Source organism: Uranotaenia lowii, unplaced genomic scaffold (genome assembly GCF_029784155.1).
Source record: "Uranotaenia lowii strain MFRU-FL unplaced genomic scaffold, ASM2978415v1 HiC_scaffold_613, whole genome shotgun sequence".
NCBI lineage: Eukaryota > Metazoa > Arthropoda > Insecta > Diptera > Culicidae > Uranotaenia > Uranotaenia lowii.
This window is the reverse complement of record NW_026598549.1, coordinates 8038-25000: the sequence shown is the minus strand read 5'-3', so window position 1 is coordinate 25000 and position 16963 is coordinate 8038. Positions and strand designations below refer to the sequence as shown.

The 16963-nt window shown below is 42.4% G+C and overlaps 3 protein-coding genes across 4 annotated transcripts; 1 reads left to right on the top strand and 2 right to left on the bottom strand.

Moving 5' to 3' along the window:
* Positions 1–3745: 3745 nt before the first annotated feature.
* LOC129760455 (transcription factor grauzone-like) lies at positions 3746–15332 on the top strand. 2 transcript variants are annotated; one of them, XM_055758097.1, is made up of 4 exons: positions 3746–3868; positions 12642–12777; positions 13300–14706; positions 14766–15332. In XM_055758097.1, exons 2-4 carry the CDS (start codon positions 12655–12657, stop codon positions 15126–15128), a joined length of 1893 nt encoding a protein of 630 aa, XP_055614072.1. In that variant the 5' UTR covers positions 3746–3868; positions 12642–12654; the 3' UTR covers positions 15129–15332. The 2 variants fall into 2 exon arrangements, with proteins under 2 accessions (XP_055614072.1, XP_055614071.1); XM_055758096.1 differs by lacking the exon at positions 3746–3868 and having other exon boundaries at positions 12501–12777; positions 14766–15329.
* LOC129760458 (zinc finger protein 62-like) lies at positions 4015–10313 on the bottom strand. The gene is made up of 10 exons (XM_055758100.1): positions 10162–10313; positions 9731–10103; positions 8557–9674; positions 8317–8497; positions 8062–8253; positions 7637–7703; positions 5734–5858; positions 4593–5677; positions 4345–4525; positions 4015–4283 (listed from the first exon to the last, which is right to left on the bottom strand). The coding sequence occupies exons 2-10, from the start codon at positions 9842–9844 to the stop codon at positions 4083–4085; spliced, it is 3264 nt and encodes a 1087-aa protein (XP_055614075.1). The 5' UTR covers positions 9845–10103; positions 10162–10313; the 3' UTR covers positions 4015–4082.
* LOC129760456 (zinc finger protein 43-like) lies at positions 10492–15018 on the bottom strand. The gene is made up of 4 exons (XM_055758098.1): positions 11935–15018; positions 11023–11876; positions 10786–10966; positions 10492–10709 (listed from the first exon to the last, which is right to left on the bottom strand). Exons 1-4 carry the CDS (start codon positions 12046–12048, stop codon positions 10506–10508), a joined length of 1353 nt encoding a protein of 450 aa, XP_055614073.1. The 5' UTR covers positions 12049–15018; the 3' UTR covers positions 10492–10505.
* Positions 15333–16963: the final 1631 nt, after the last annotated feature.

Below are 16963 nucleotides of genomic sequence, written 5' to 3'. Positions count from 1 at the left end.
AAAAGCCGTAAACGGAACAGAATCTGGTGCCATGTTTACTTGATGGAATCCATTCTTCAAATCCAAAACAGAGAAATATTTTTTTCCTTCAACTCGCTCCAAGCAATCATCAATGAGCGGAATCGGATAACTATCACGCACGGTAATTTTGTTCAACGACCTATAATCAATGCACATACGACGTTCACCGGATTTCTTCGTCCTCAAAACAATAGGAAACGAATAGGGGGAATGACTGGGCCGGATTATACCAGCAGACAATAACCCATCAACAATTTTATCCACCTCAACTTTATCAGCATAAGAAAGTCGCCGCGGACCATAACTAATGGGAATATCGGAAGTCAATTTTAACCTCATTTCATAAGAGTGATGCCTTTCCGGAATATTTTTGAGATCCAAATAATTATCTTTGATCACTTTCATAAGCTCATGTTGAGTATCTAATTTCAATTTCGGATTAATAGTGATTCGATCATCGGCCTCAATTGCGAAAATGTCGGGAACATCAACGACCAAGTTGTTCACATTATTTAACCGTAAATATGCCGAACAAACGGAACAATTCCTCAACGTACCCGTATCGTCACTTCGGAACAAATCGTACACACAATGTAACAAGCTATCGGATATTTGAATTTCACTTTGGTTTTTCACTTCTATCTTGTATTGATTCGATCGTGTATTATACAAAATTATACCAAAAGCCTTCAAAAATTCTCGGCCTAGCAAAAGAGGATGCACCATAAAATGATCAGGGACAACGTAAAACTTAATTTTTTCGGAATGAGCGGAAAAAGTAACACGAGCCGGAACAATAGCGTAAGCACACAACGGAAAACCACCTACACTTCGGAATCCTGAAAACTTCTTATCTCCTAAAACTAACTCACTAGGAACGGCTGACCTTTTAATCAAATTTATTGGACTACCCGTATCAAAAAGCGAAAGGAAACTTCTAACTGAATGCACTCTTTTGCCAGAAAGGAAAGCAACACTTACCAGATTCACTTCGGTGAGGGCTGCGATGGGCTGGTTGCTGACGTCTGGCGGCCTCCTGCGACTGAAGTCATCCACAAGCGCCACTCGATCCTTGTTGGTTGGCGCTTTTGTTTGGCAATCCTTGGTGACGTGTTTATCGGAACCACAGCGGAAACGGGATCTCAGTGCTCGACCAGGTTTCGAGCACCGAGCGGAAATGTGACCCTTCTCGGAACAGTTGTAGCAGCGTAATTTTGATTCGGAACCACTTTCGATTTTCGTTGTCTCGCTTCTTGAGATCGGAATGGTGGCGGAACTGGAACGTATTTCCCGGAGTTTTGCGTACCGTCGAGACAGTTGCTTGAGTTGTGCCAGGTCCTTGGCCGGATACAGAACCGTAATATCTGCGGAACGATCCCGGAACCCATCGATGATGAACAGAACGGTTTGTGCTTCTTCAATATTGGCGCGCGAAGCAATTTCCTCCATCTTGAAAATGTATCCCAACACCGATGTCTTGCTGCTGGTGAACGTAGTTTTCTTGAGCAATCCGATGATTTCCACTGCCGTACAGGAATGCTCAAAAGTTTCCAAAAAGCTTGCACGGAATTCTTCGTAGGTGGCGGAACGGTCAATTCGTAGGAACCACCCGGCTTCAGTGTCCGGCTGCATCAATCGGCGTATGCACTGCAGGCGGAATTGGGAATTTCCTCCGACGGAATCGCAAGCACTTTCGAAGTCGTCCAACCACCTCTCGGGGACGTACGTGTCGCTTCCAGCGAACGATGGGATGAGACATTGTATGTCTGAGAATTCGGCTGGCCGAGCAACTAAAACTTCATTGCCAGCCAGCTCCCGGCGCAAATTAGTAATTTGCTCTTTCTTCGAACGCGCGAACATCATGGCGACTGCAGCACCGAACGAATCCCACTTCTGAAGTTGTAGAGTCGGATTGGGATGGAAATAATTTCGCACGCGGTTAAAAGTTTTTTCACACAAAAGGCCTCTTTCTTCACTCACACACACAGACATTCATATTTGACGGAAACGCAATCATACGAAACGCACAAACTGACAGCTCGCCCCGCCGGGCTGCCAGTAAACCAATCTCTCACACGGAAAACACACTACAAATTTGTGGCTTTGAAAATTTAAATTTGCTTTAAAAATTTAAATTTATTTATTTATAAATTGAAATTTGTTGTTTTGAAAATTTAAATTTATTACCTTGAAAATTTAAATTTGTTACTTTAAAAATTTAAATTTGTTACTTTAAAAATTTAATAAGTTACCGAACTTAGAAATATAAATTCCCTTCATTCTATAGAATATACACAAAACTCTTTTTTTCAAAATTATAGACCAATGATTTACTGCCGGCAGTTCTCTGTCCAACTTGCTGGGCCCAGATAGAAACGTTTCATCGATTTTACCTGTCTGTGCAGAGTTTATATCAAGATAATTCAGGGACAGGCCCAAATGATGATACTGAACAATCGATGGAACTCGACGCATCTATGTCGATAAAATCCGAGATTCTGTACCCCGAAGAGGTATCTTCCGATCTCGAAGAGCCTGATCAAATGATGCTCATGCTTCCTGTTGAAACTATTATGTCAGTGGATGAAGATAACGACGATGCCAATACAGAAACTAATGAGCTGACGATTGAAAATGTAGAATCAAGGCCAGAATCATCTTTGCTCCGTCCTATGTCGCAATTGAATGGGGAAGCTCTGGACCGGAATCAATGTTGCTATTGTTTTAAACGGTACGCATAACAATCAACGTATTATTCAGGATTCTCTAACTTTTTTAAGTTTTTCAACAGATACAAAGACCGTGGCACCCTAAAGCGTCACGTGGAAGAAGTTCACGAGAAACTGCAACTTAACTGCGGCGAGTGCAACCATGTGGCTACCACTCGGCGGGCACTTTCGCTGCACATTAAAACTCATCATCCAGCAAATGTTGCGCGAAAACCAACACGCCCCACCTACCGATGCCCGCACTGTCCGGAGATGTTCCTCAAGAAAATTCCACGAGAGGCTCACATCAAAGAGAAACATTCGGAACTCGGGCAGCTTCCCGCAGCTGATAGTGGGAGTCAGCAAGGTAGCTCGGGGATAGTTTCCAGTAATGGAACTGAACCAGCGGAGCTCGATACAACATTGCCAATTAAGGTGGAGCCTAGTGATCCCAAAGAGGAATCTCCAAAGGTTGTGGAAACACATCCTATGGTTGTGCTACCTGAAACCAGCATGTCTCTAGATAAGAGCACAGAGGTAAAAGTACCCATAATCGCTGAGATCAAAACAGAAGGCATTCAGAAGACAAAAATAAAAAAAGCAGCAACAAAATCAGGACGAAGTTCTATTACACAAGATGGCAGTAGTCTGGACCGGCAACAATGCAGCTTTTGTCAAAAATGGTACATGGAACAACAAACACAATACTTTCCAGTACATCTAACTTTTTCATGTTTTCCTACAGGTACTCAGATCGCGGCACCCTGAAGCGCCACGTGGAGGAAGTTCACGAAAGGTTGTCATTCAATTGTGACGAATGCGGCCACGTAACCAACAATCGACGGTCACTGTCTTCCCACAAAAAATCTCATCATGCGGCAGAAGACGCACGCAAATCACGCCCCAGCAGCTTCTGCTGCCCGCACTGTCCGGAAATGTATCCCAATAATGCCCTCCGGGACATACACATTCGAGCGGAGCATTCGGCTCAGCTTGGCCAAGTTGCCGAAAGTGATCAAACCTTCAAGTGCATGTTTTGCGCAAAGGAAATTTCTTCGTACAAACGCTTGCAGCATCATTTGATACGCACACATAAGGCAGATTATCAGACATCTCAGCCCCAGGATCAGGAGGAAAGCGTAAGTGAAACTTTGGATATGTCTCATTAAATCGTACTGTTATGTGTAGACTTCACTATAAAAATTTAATTTTATGATGCCGAAACTGACCATTTCTTTAAAAATAGCTTAAAACCATCGTTTATCAACATTGTCTCTTGGCTAAAACTACATGACATTCGGATACTGTTTAGCTAAGAATTGACATTGAATGCAATTTTATCGGACATTTTGTTTACAAAAGACTCTCCATTTCTTGGATAATCTTCAAACGTTTGCCCTCGGGCATCGAAGGGTCCTCCTTCAGCTTCAATTCCATCCACTCTCTGGGATGTTTCTTTTTTCGGTGCGACGCTTGGTTAGCGTTAGAGTTGAAAGTTTTATCGCAAAAATCACATGAGTACAGCCTTTCCCCGTTGTGCGCTGCCATGTGTTCCTTAAACAACGGGAAGAAACAAATTATTTTGGACAATGTATATATTTCAATTGAGACAAACCCTCAAATTAACAGGTTTCTTAAAAGTTTTGTCACACACCGTGCAGGACAACAGCTGTTTCTTGTGCTGCGCCTTGTGGTACTGCAACGAGAGGGCACTGGGACAAACTTGACCGCACTCTTGGCACGTTTTACTTCCCGAGTGAATCATCTTGTGCTTACGCATGTTACTCTTTACAATCCTACGGTTGAAAGATATTTTAAAAATTTGAAAGCATCAAACTTGTAACATACTTCGTAAAAACCTACCAACTGTCGCACTCATCGCACTTGGCCCGCTCTTCCGGTGTCTGATTGACGTTTTCGTGCTTTTCCATGTGCTTTTTCCAACAGCCGGTATCTTGAAACCCTTTCGCACAAATGTGACACAAATGTTTCTGGGAGTTACCGTGCTTGGTCTCCATGTGCTTCAGCCAACCCATTTTGCTTTGGTACTGTTTATCACAGAGATCACAGCGCCACCCGTTTTCGCTCAGCAGCTGCCGATGATAGCGCAGATGTATCCCAAGACCTCTCCTGTGGGGATAGGCTCGCGGACAGAGATGGCATTGGAACGTTTTCTCTGCCTCCAGGTGTTTATTTTCGTTGTGAGCTTTGAGCGACTCGCCGTTGGGAAACTGACGATTGCACGGTTCGCATCGAAAGCGTTCCGGGTTGAGATGGAACCACATGTGCTGCAGAAGTCGATGGCGACTGCTGAACTTCTTATTGCAACAGAAAACGTACACCTTCTTGTTATGAGTCTGCAGCGAATGGTTTTTCAGCTGGACAAACGTGGGGTACTTCTCTTCACAAGTGTCGCATTTAAGGTCAAAATGTTTGCGCAGAAGCTCGTTGTCCTCCTTTTGTTTTAATTTGTCGCTTTGTGGGTTTTTCTTAATATTCTTAGGTGGACCGCCTGGGGGTTTAGACTTTTGCTCAAGCATTTTCGTTGATTTCTGACTGGAATCATCATCTGATTCTCCTTCAAGGGGCTCTTCGTCCGATTCAATTTGATCAATTTCATCAGATTCGTTTCCGTCTATTGGTTGCTCTATGTTGTCTATTGTTCCAGACTCAATCGTTCGTTCGACACCTTCAAATCGTTCATCATCCGAAATACAATCATTTTTTATCTGCACATCCAGCATTTCCGCTTTCACTGCAAAAATTTCTTCATGATGTTCCGCCCCGCCGATAGGTTCTTCTTTTATTCGAATCGATTGACCACTAACAAGTTCGTTGGGTTCTGACTTTGGGAAGTGAATTTTTCTTATCTCACAGTAAAATGTATGGAAGTCTTCAATTTGTTTCCAACAAATCGAACACAGGACTGCATATGTGAACTCCTGTTTCTGTTTATAAAACAAGGATATTTATATTGTATTCTAATCCAAATCCAAATCCTTACCTCGAACCAAAAATGTTTCGCCAAAGCCTGTTGGGTGGATTTGTTATCTGCCACTGATCGCCTTAAGTCAGGTTTCACCGTCTTGGTACACGCGATGCAATTCTCGAGGGACATTGTAGCAGTTACTAGAATTTTTCAAAGAAAAACATGAACTCAGGTTTCAGAATGGGGTAGGCTCAATAGCGGCACTTCACAGAAACAAACGGGAAAATTGTGCCTTATTTTTTTAATCCGCCTTGAGGTATGCAAATCTTTTCATTTTTCGCCTGAAAAGCTGCATTACATTGAATACTGCTATCGAAGAGGTTTCTACAAAAAATCATTAAGTTTTTTTTATCCTTCATGAAATTTTCTCTGTTCAAGATTTATCAACTCATAGATAACTTCAAAATGTCTCTTGGAATAGCTTTTTGTAACAAGGCACTTTTATATTAGAATCGAATGGTTTTGATCGAAAAAACTGGGACTCCAGGGACTGCCTGAAGTAGAAAATATTGACGGATATAAAAGTTTACCAGAAACTACCCCACCAATTGTATGAGTATCTTCTTATTCTGATATCGATGCACTTTAAATGTTCACACTAATTCCACATATTAATTAGATACAATTTCTAACAAATATTACTTTTAACAAGTTTGCAATCCAGTTTCCTCTCAGCCTTCGGCTAGATCGGTCGTTTTCTTTTCACGCTCTCGATACTATCCAAAAAGGCTAAAGATATTTTTTTATGATTGGTAAAGTTCGGTACGTGGTGAAGTGATGAGTCCGTCCCCCGGAGACTACCCGGGTCGGACCATACCGGAATGGCTCGACCCGAAGAACCAGCATGGCCGCCTTTTCTACCTTTACCTAAAAGCTCGTGATGGACACACTCTTCCAAACCCGTTTATAGTAGGAAAATCTCTAGAGAAACAGGTCGGAAAGATTGATGGAGCGTTCTATGATCGAGTAAGGAAGTGGTACGTTTTGAAGGTTAGAAGCAAGGAACAAGGGAAACAGCTAGAAGAAATGAAGCAGTTAATCGATGAAACTCCTATAGAAATAGGGAGTCATCCCAATCTTAACCAGCGAAAGTTCGTTGTGCGGTGTAGCGAAGTGATCGATATGACCGAGGCAGAATTGTTGGCTGAGCTGTTATCACAAAAAATAACCGAGGTTCGAAGAATCACAAAAAAAACTGCATCTGGCATAATCGGCACACCAACCTTAGTCCTTACTATAAGCAGTACCATCATCCCCGAGTTCGTGGATTTTGGTCTTCTCCGAGTCCGAACTCGTGTCTACGTACCACAGCCATTGCTTTGCCGCCTTTGCTTCTCATATGGTCACCCGAAGAGCCGATGTCCGAACAAACGCGCGTGTAGTGTTTGTTCTAGCACAAATCACGACAGCAGCAATTGTCCAGGGCCCAAATTTTGTCATACTTGCAAATCACACGATCACTCGCCATCCGAACGCACTTGTCCGAAGTGGATTGAAGAATCAGCAGCTCTTAGGATCAGCGTAGAACAAAATTTGCCTCTTGCCACAGCTCGCCAACAAGTGAAGAACAACACCAACAAAACCAGCTATGCAAATATCACCCGATCAAGCAACGATCTAAAACCTGCACACAACTCGCAAAATAACCAGCAGCAACAACAGGAAGAAAAAGCAACCAAACAGCAGCAACCAAAACGCGACCATACCATTTCGGTATCCGGACAACCAGCTACTCAGCCGACGACCCCTTCACCTCCTCGGAAGAAGAACTCTACCCATGTTTCTCCACCCGACTCCGCGAACAACGGAGTTGGGCAAGAGAGCGCGATATCAACCTCTGCCGTAGAACGGCAATCTAGTGATAAGAATCCTACCCTCCCCTCCAAAGCCCTTCCAACATCCTCAAACCCTTTCCAACCTCCTAGCTTTAAATTTAAATTTAAAAAGAACCCCGGCACATAAAAACTTTGTAAAAGTGATCTGGCCTAATAAACTTTAGTTACTAAATAAAAAAAAAAAAAAAAGTTTGCAATCCGAAAAAAATAATGAAAATTTGTTGAAAATCAAGATGTAAACAAAGTGCAAAATAAAATAATTCTACTGCAGTGCTGCCAGCAATGTATAATAGCTGAAAAAGTTATCCTACACAAAAAATCTAAATTTCATTGTCGAATTCAATGAATTAGCATTCAGGTTCTTTGTTAAAAAAAAAAATTACTATTGATGGTCAATCGCCTATCGTATTTTTTAAACTATATAGATCAACTCGAATGGCATTCGGATTGTTTTCGGTAAAATTGTTAACTTCTTTTAAATCAACTGAATCCATTCTATCTATAAAAGGCTTTCCATTTCCTGTATTATCTTCAACCGTTTTGCCTCCGGCATAGTAGGGTCCTTCTGCAGCTTCAGTTCCATCCACTCCCGAGGGTGTTTCTTCTTCCGGTGCGATGCCTTATTGGCATTGGAGTTGAACGTTTTGTCGCAAAAATCACACGAGTACAACCTTTCCCCGTTGTGTGCTGCCATGTGTTCCTGAAAAACGGACATAAGTCAATTTTATTTAAATATGTTTCAATATTGGTTTTCAAAACGAACCCTCAAAATAACAGGGTTTTTGAATGTTTTTTCGCACACCGTGCAGGGCAGCAACTGCTTTTTGTGCTGTGTTCTGTGATACTGCAAAGAAAGGGCATTGGGACAAACTTGACCACACTCGTTGCACGTTTTACTGCCCGAATGAATCCTCTTGTGCTTGTGCATGTTACTTTTCACAATCCTACGGTTGAAAAATATTGTTAATTATCGTATGCGTTACGGAGACTTAGAAAATCTTACCAACTATCGCATTCATCGCACTGTGCCCGCTCTTCCCGTTCCTTGGTGATGTTTTCATGCTTTTCCATGTGTCTCCTCCAACAGCCGGTATCCTGGAAGCTTTTGGCACATATGTGACACAGGTGTTTCTGGGAGGTGCTGTGTTTGGTCTTCATGTGCTCCATCCAGCCCGCTTTGGTTTTGTAATGCTTATCGCAGGGATCACAGTGCCAGCCGCTTTCGTTCAGTTGCCGATGGTAGCGCAGGTGTATGGTGAGTCCTCTCATGTTTGGATAGACCCGCGGACACAGCTCACACTGGAAAGTTTTTTCCGCATTCGCTGACAGATGTATAGTTTGGTTGTGAGCCTTGAACGCTTCCGCGTTGGGAAACTGACGGTTACACGGTTCGCATCGATATCGCTCCGGGTTCAGGTGGAACCACAAATGCTGAACAAGTCGGTTACGGCATCTGAACTTCAGGTTGCAACAGAATACGTGTACCTGTTTGCTATGCGCTTCCAAGGAATGGTTGTTAAGCTGAGCAAAAGTTGGGTACTCTGCCTTGCAGGTGTCGCATTTCAGATCAAAATGCTTACGCAACAGTTCGTTGTCTTTCTGAAACCGTTTCGAAGCTTCGGTTTGTGGCCTTTTCCTCACTCTCTTAGGTGGACCGTCAGGATATTTGGGCTTCCGTCCACGCTTTTTTGGTGTTATCTGTAACACATTAATCTCTGCTTCGCCGTCTATGTTAGTCTCCTCTCGTTTTTCATTCAATTCAAAATGATAATTTTCTTCAAATGCGTATTCATCCACCGGTTGCTCCAAGTCTTCTATTATTTCAGACTCGACCTTTCCTTTGATTACATCAAATCTTTCATTATCTGAACCACCTACATCAGACGGGTAAAGATTTTCGATCTGCACATCAAGCGATTCCGACTTCACTGTGAAGATTTCTTCCTGGTGGTCCGCCAAGACGATCGGTTCCTCTTTTATTTCCACCGGTTCATCACTAGCAGATTTATCATCCTCTGCCAGTGGAAAGTGAATCTTTTTTATCTCACTGTAAAAGGTGTGGAAGTCTTCGATTTGTTTCCAGCAACTGGAACATAAAACGGCAGATATGAGCTCAATATCCTAAAAAACAATTAAAATTTGAAATACTTAGAATTAAATCAAGTTAATAGAATTACCTTGAACCAAAAATGTTGCGTCAACGCGTGTTGAGTTAATTTGTTATCTGACACTGAACGCATTAAGCTGGGTTCCACTACCCTGGTACATGCGATACAACAATCGAGCGACATCGTGACTCAATTGAATAACGCTTAGAATATTGTTTTGAACGTATCAATTGCAATTGCTATTGATAAGCTGTCCACTATTAAACTATGTAATATAAAACGCAATTATTTATGTTATCGCAACCATGATGACTTTAATCGTTATGTTCGCAACGAAGTTGGAGATTTTTTACTAAACTTGACGCCTTCAGGTAGACAGATGCTGGTTCTTCATCAAGTAGTTAAGTTCAAAATGTCTTTGAATAGACTATTTTGATTTATACTGAAAAAGTAAAACATAAATGATATGTTACAATTATAATCAAATGTTCGAAGCTTACTTGTTTTTTTCTGTTATCAAGTTTTTTGACGAGAATTTTTTCGAACAATTACACTTATTTTACTTATTCTGAAAAATATACCAGACAACTTTGTATTCCGAGAAATTCGGTGAAAATCGTGAAAATCTTACTAGGTACGAAGATGTCAACAAATTGCGGTTGAAAAACAAATGAATTGCAGTGCTGCCAAGTTTGCTTTGCAGCTTGCTTTGTGTGCGAGTATCTTAATTTTCAAGGGACTGCTCGGAGGTTGCGAACTCTCCTAATGCCCCGGGAAATTTATCCCACTTTATCCTACCAAGCGATATTGCAAACAATGAATAACGGTTATAAAGTTTTTTTTTTTATTCAATGAGATTTCGCATTTCTTGCACCAACTGCAACCGTTTGTCTTCGGGCATGTTCGGGTCGCTTTTCATCTTGGCCTCCAGCCACTCCCTGGGATGTTTCTTCTTTCGGTGCGATGCCTTGTTCGCATTGGAATTGAACGTTTTGTCACAGAAATCACACGAGTACAATTTTTCTCCGTTGTGAGCGGCCATGTGTTCCTGTAGGTATAGGCAAAAAAAGGGTACAATAATGAACATTTACGACTTTTTACTAATTTTGTAGTGAAAATTTTACCTTGAAATTAACTGCCTTTTTGAAAGTTTTGCCACACACCGTACACGAAAGATCCGGTTTCCTGTGTTGTAGCTTGTGATATTTGAACGATAAAACACTGGGACAAACCTGGCCACATTCATCGCATGTTTTGCTGCCAGTATGAATCAGTTTGTGCTTCCGCATGTGACTTTTGTAGATCCTACAAAAATTTTATGACAATTTAAAGATTCAATTCCTTGATCCACAAAACCTTACCAACTATCGCACTCCTCGCATTGAACCCGTTCCTCGGGCGTCCTCGGGGTGTTGGTGTGTTTTTCCATGTGCTTCTGATAGTTGGTCGGGTCCTGGAAGCCCTTAGCACACACGTGGCACAAATACTTGAATCCTTCGCGATTGATGTGCTTATTTTTTACGTGAGTGCTCCAAGCCACCTTGGACGTGTACTGTTTGCCACAGGGTTCGCAGCGCCAGCCTTCCTCGGCCGCGTCCGAATGAACCGTCTCGTTGTGGTACTTGAGTGTTTCGCCGTTAAAAAATTGTCTATCACAGGGTGCGCAACGAAACTGTTCCGGATTCTGGTGGTATCGCAAATGTTCCAACAAACGGGATCTAACTTTGAACCTGAGACTGCAGCAAAATATGTAAGCTTGTTTTTTATGCGTTTCGATCGAATGAGTCTGCAATTGGGCGAAAGTTGGAAACTTGGCTCCACAAGAATCACATGTCAAATCGAAATACTGCTGAAACAGCTCGTTATCCTCTTGTACTTTCCTCGAACGTTCCGATTGAGGTTTCGGCACAATCTTTTCGTCAGGGGTTTTCCGCTTCCGTCCTCTTCTGTTAACATCTGGTTGATTCATTTCAGATGTTTTACTAGACGTTGATTCTAAATCAGTTTTATTAGGTTTTTCATCACCAAACTCCAGCTTTCCAGAGAAAGAAGAATCATCGAGCAGTTCATGCTTTACTTCCACTGGTTGGTCCACCGGTAACAAATCCTCATCTCGAGGGTGGTGAATCCTATCGATTTCGCAGTAGAATTCGTGGAAATCTGCGATTCGCTTCCAACACTCTAAACAGGTGACTGCTGATATAAGCTTCGTTTCCTAAAAAAAACCCTAAAAGTTACTTTACTTGAACTTAAATTGAATAATATAAACTTACTCCAAACCAAAAATGCTCGGCCAGTGCCTCTCGGGTAGATTCATGATCTGCTAGATAAGGTACCGTATTTGGATCTATAGTTTTTGTACAGGTGATGCAGCAATCCTGAGACATTCTTGCTTCAGTGGGTTCAACAAAAACTTAACACCCAATTTATTGATTCAAGCCAATAAAACAAAACTCGGCGATGCTCTGGTGGACCACTTCTGGTTCTCTATTTTGTACAACTCGCAGGTGATGTTCCGAAACTGGATTTACGAAGAAACAGAGACACAATCTAGAAAGAAAATAAATGTTGTCAACAGCGATTAATTCACGTAGTGTCACAGACAAATGCCAAGAACAGACTATGTACTGATTGTTCTAGTCATCATTAATCGTTCATATTTATTGAAAATTAATGATACATTATTTATGTTCATCAAAATGTCAAAATTTCTGCAGAAATGAGTAAATGAACCCAATTTTTCAAAGCAAAGGATGATTTTGGGGTGGAATTATGTACGATGACTGAGAAAAATGGGAAAAGTGTGGATTTATGTGTTTTTTTTTAACAACCCGATCTGACTAGCTGGCAACAAGGGACGCAATCTGATCATTGTCGATGATTGTTATTTTCCATCTTTTCGTGGCAGAAACAGAAATAAAATTAAAGTTCTACGTGCTCCAGCCAGTTTTTCTATAATTTAACACTTCCATCATTCCAGAATCGCGTTCACGATGGCCACGTTTGTGCAGCCCTGCCTCACCTGTTTCCGCCGGACGGATAACTATCTCCGGATCACGGACGAAACCAATGCCGACGATGTGCACCGGATAGTCACAACGCACTTTTGGTTTTCGGTAAGTAATTTACGATTTAGGGAAAAAACTAATTGTTTTGTTTCTTTTTCGGACAACAAGGACTATAAATAGGCAGTAATTGCTTGTTCCGATAAGTTCAACTTAATTGTTAAAAAAAAAATGCAACATAAATAGACAACTCATGTCTAGACACATCTTCGATGCTGCATCTTACACTAATCAAGGTCGCCACTTCTTCGGAATTGATTTTCTCTATTTTTTGGGGGATCGAATTTCCTTACAGTATGGTACGTTTATCCGTCTTGTTCGTTTGGATGTCTTCGCTTCATTGAACTCGAGGGGTCAGTTTTTCGATTACTTAATTTGTAGATCAACACACTCTTGAGGTTACCGACTTTAACGTTATAAGATTTTCGTAGTAAGTTTTGCTTGTTTGCAAATTTGATACGTATCGATGATGTAACCGCCATGGTAAACTGTTCCGGTACTTATTCTGACACTTATTTAAGCTTAGAATGTTTGTTCCCTGGATAAATTAAATCGATCTTCCTTTCCTTCCAGGACACCGAGTGCTTCGCCAGCGTACTGTGCACCAGCTGTTGGGAGAAGATCGATGAATTCCACAAGTTCTATTGTGAGGTGAAACGAGTTCACTCGGACCTAGCGGATCCGGTTATTCCGGTGCAAATCAAAGTGGAACCAATCGAGACGGATACGGAAGTAGCTGCCGTGAAACGGGAAATACTGCCCGAATCGTTTTCGAAGCTGGATGAGCTCGTTGAAAAGACAGGTGACATAAACCAAATGACTCTGGTTGGGTTCAAAAATGAGCAAGAATACAAAGAAATGGAACCAGGAGAGGTTCCGGTTAAGAAGAAGCGAGGTCGTAAAAGAAAATTGCCTCCACAAGAAACGAAATCGGAACCAGAGATTGAAACAAAAAACAAAGTTGATAAAACAGAAAATCAACCTAATTCGGATGAATCTGACAATGACTTCAAAGAAGAGCAGGAAGGTTCTGATTGGGATCCTTCGCAGGATATCGACTCGGACGATGAAGTGCTGTCGAAGCGCAAAGCACGCAAAGACGCTAGCAAACCGAAAAGAAAATATACCCCTCGGAAAACAAAAAAGAATGCAGAGAAACGTGTCCCTGTTCCGAGATGTAGAGAAGAAGTAGCGAAAGAGGATGAACTGATTAGAAAATATTGTAGTATTTTCTGCTCAAAATGTGAGTTCACTTCGGATACTTTCAACGAACTGAGGAACCACACCAAAGCGGTTCACAACTGTAATCCGATGGTGATATGTTGCGAGCATAGATTTTACAAGCGAACGTTTCTCTATCAACATGCTCAATACCACGAGGATCCGGAGAAATTCAAATGCCACGTATGCGTGAAATTTTTCCACAGTGGATTGGCTTTGAAGTTGCACATGGATTACACTCATGTGACAGACGAACAGAAGATATTCAAATGCGACGAGTGCGATGCCAGTTTTGCAAAGTCCTATCACCTGACTTCGCACAAAATGAAACACACATCGATAGCCGAGAAGCGTTTCTACTGCGCTCCGTGTGATATAGCTTTTCGCACCAATCAATCCTACAAAACACATCAACATTCGAAGCACGGTGCTGCGGCAAAGTACGTTTGTGATATATGTGCCCGTGGTTTCCGCCAGCGTTCCGATTTGGTAACTCACCAGTTGTCGCACACTGCTGAAGGGCTGGAACAGCTGAAGATCCAGTGCGAGCACTGTCACAAATGGATGAAGAATAAGAAATCTATTTGGACCCACAGGAAAATCTGCCAAAGCGTGGGTCCAGTAACGTGCGACATCTGCGGTAAGACGGCTCCCAATCCAGAGCAGCTAAAAAATCACAAGAAGTTTATGCACCAGGATCAACGTATTTACAAGTGCGGCTACTGTGATAAAGCGTTTAAACGACCCATTGATTTGAAGGTACTCTAGAAAAGTTGTAGTTTAAGATTTACTTACTTACAATTTTCTTCCTTTTTTAGGAACACGAAACCATTCATACTGGTGAGGTTCTCTACACTTGTAACTTCTGTCCGAAGACGTTCAATTCTAACTCGAATCTGTACTCGCACCGACGGAAACAGCACCCGCTCGAGTACGCGGAATGGAAGACGGCGCTGCAGTTGAAAAAGCAGCCTCTCGCTACGCTTCCGCCGGAAACTCTCCCGCTTGCTTCAATTCCGACTACCTCTGGAACGGCGATGGGATCACTGAACAGTGCCAACCGGCTGCCGCTACCCGAACTGGGAGCACCACCGTTGTTTATGCCACCGACGACGACGATGATGATTCCGTCGGCTCATCTGCTGCCCCCCGCAGACGAAAGAGGCGAACAGTATATCTGAAGCTCTAAACAGGCCGGATCATAAGAGTATGTTTTATTTATCTGTGACAAATATCAGTGGTATTTGAATCAGTGTTCTATTACTATGTCTAAACATTACGAAATCCAGTTCAACCAACAGAAATATGGTGAAAATATAATTGTTAGACTACTGGCTTTTGCTGGAATGTAGATTATCTGAAGTACAGTTATCCGCAAATGCAAATTTCAACAAAACGTTTCCAATCCCAACTGAAAAGCTAAAACAAACCGAAAAATCAAGCATCTGGATCAGCATATCAACAGGAGAGTTCAGGACAACAATCAATACCAACTGAAGCATAAAAATATTACCGGGTATAAAATAGGACATCAACCCCGTGGAAACCTAATGAACTTCACGATTCGAGATCAAGAGCAAGCAAGCGCTTACCCAAGGCCAAGCGAAGGTCAGTGCTAAGAAACGCAGCAGAGCGGATGCAATCGGTAAGTAATTTTTGTACTTCTTCGATGAATGATAAAATCGTAAAGCTTGCATTTCCTTATTCAATCTCTGCAACTTCTGCTGCAAAGAGAAAGAGAAATGATGCCATAAACTATGACATCATTCAAGATCAAGAAAAAAAGAACAGAAAACAACTGTATTTACAAAACAAATTAGAACAAGTTCAGCATTACATAGTCTTATAAACGGACATTTTTTTTATTTTGAAAACACCAAAATTTTGAAAAGAGTTGATGGGTTGTACCTCTGCCCGCGGTTTTCACATCAGCGGTATAGTGTTTGGCGGTTTGGTCGATTTGGCGGTTTACCATTTGGCAAATGGTCTTGTTTGGCGGTTTTAAATTTTGCGGTATGAGTCTTTCCGCGGTTTGTCTTTTTGGCGATATGCAACATTTCGCGGTAAGATATTTGCTCAGAAATATATACTGAGCAAATGTTGTACCCAAATTTCTTTTTCTGGTTTCGAGACGTAATGCGTACATACATCATTCTAGTTCGAACGCGCAGCGTGAGGAGGCGGCCTCTTGGTTTTGATCTACGTTTCTGAGACGGCTCCTTTTTTCTAGGTCTACTGAAAACCTAGGAAGGCCCTGTGTTTCTAGGTTTACCCAAAGCTAGGGACAATCCCCTAGCCCGGTCCGCGACGCGAAGCGTAAGGACCATACTTCACCCTAGTTCGAACGCGCAGCGTGAGGAGGCGGCCTCTTGGTTTAGATCTACGTTTCTGAGACGGCTCCTTTTTTCTAGGTTTACTGAAAACCTAGGAAGGCCCCGTGTTTCTAGATTTACCCAAAGCTAGGGACAATCCCCTAGCCCGGTCCGCAACGCGAAGCGTAAGGACCATATACTTCACCCTAGTTCGAACGCGCAGCGTGAGGAGGCGGCCTCTTGGTTTTGATCTACGTTTCTGAGACGGCTCCTTTTTTCTAGGTCTACTGAAAACCTAGGAAGGCCCTGTGTTTCTAGGTTTACCCAAAGCTAGGGACAATCCCCTAGCCCGGTCCGCGACGCGAAGCGTAAGGACCATACTTCACCCTAGTTCGAACGCGCAGCGTGAGGAGGCGGCCTCTTGGTTTAGATCTACGTTTCTGAGACGGCTCCTTTTTTCTAGGTTTACTGAAAACCTAGGAAGGCCCCGTGTTTCTAGATTTACCCAAAGCTAGGGACAATCCCCTAGCCCGGTCCGCAACGCGAAGCGTAAGGACCATATACTTCACCCTAGTTCGAACGCGCAGCGTGAGGAGGCGGCCTCTTGGTTTTGATCTACGTTTCTAAGACGGCTCCTTTTTTCTAGGTCTACTGAAAACCTAGGAAGGCCCCGTGTTTCTAGGTTTACCCAAAGCTAGGGACAA

What these genes read in the sequence shown, in the direction of transcription:
- LOC129760458 (XM_055758100.1), bottom strand. Translation starts at nt 9,844, where the DNA reads ATGTCGCTCGATTGTTGTATCGCATGTACCAGGGTAGTGGAACCCAGC. An exon ending in CGCAACATTTTTGGTTCAAG is followed by an intron (nt 9,675 to 9,730) that starts GTAATTCTATTA and finishes ATTGTTTTTTAG; the next exon opens with GATATTGAGCTCATATCTGC. An exon ending in CGAAACATTTTTGGTTCGAG is followed by an intron (nt 5,678 to 5,733) that starts GTAAGGATTTGG and finishes TTTTATAAACAG; the next exon opens with AAACAGGAGTTCACATATGC.
- LOC129760456 (XM_055758098.1), bottom strand. Translation starts at nt 12,048, where the DNA reads ATGTCTCAGGATTGCTGCATCACCTGTACAAAAACTATAGATCCAAAT. An exon ending in CCGAGCATTTTTGGTTTGGA is followed by an intron (nt 11,877 to 11,934) that starts GTAAGTTTATAT and finishes GGTTTTTTTTAG; the next exon opens with GAAACGAAGCTTATATCAGC. An exon ending in TGCGAGGAGTGCGATAGTTG is followed by an intron (nt 10,967 to 11,022) that starts GTAAGGTTTTGT and finishes AAATTTTTGTAG; the next exon opens with GATCTACAAAAGTCACATGC.
- LOC129760455 (XM_055758097.1), top strand. Translation starts at nt 12,655, where the DNA reads ATGGCCACGTTTGTGCAGCCCTGCCTCACCTGTTTCCGCCGGACGGAT. An exon ending in CAACGCACTTTTGGTTTTCG is followed by an intron (nt 12,778 to 13,299) that starts GTAAGTAATTTA and finishes CTTTCCTTCCAG; the next exon opens with GACACCGAGTGCTTCGCCAG. An exon ending in AACGACCCATTGATTTGAAG is followed by an intron (nt 14,707 to 14,765) that starts GTACTCTAGAAA and finishes TTCCTTTTTTAG; the next exon opens with GAACACGAAACCATTCATAC.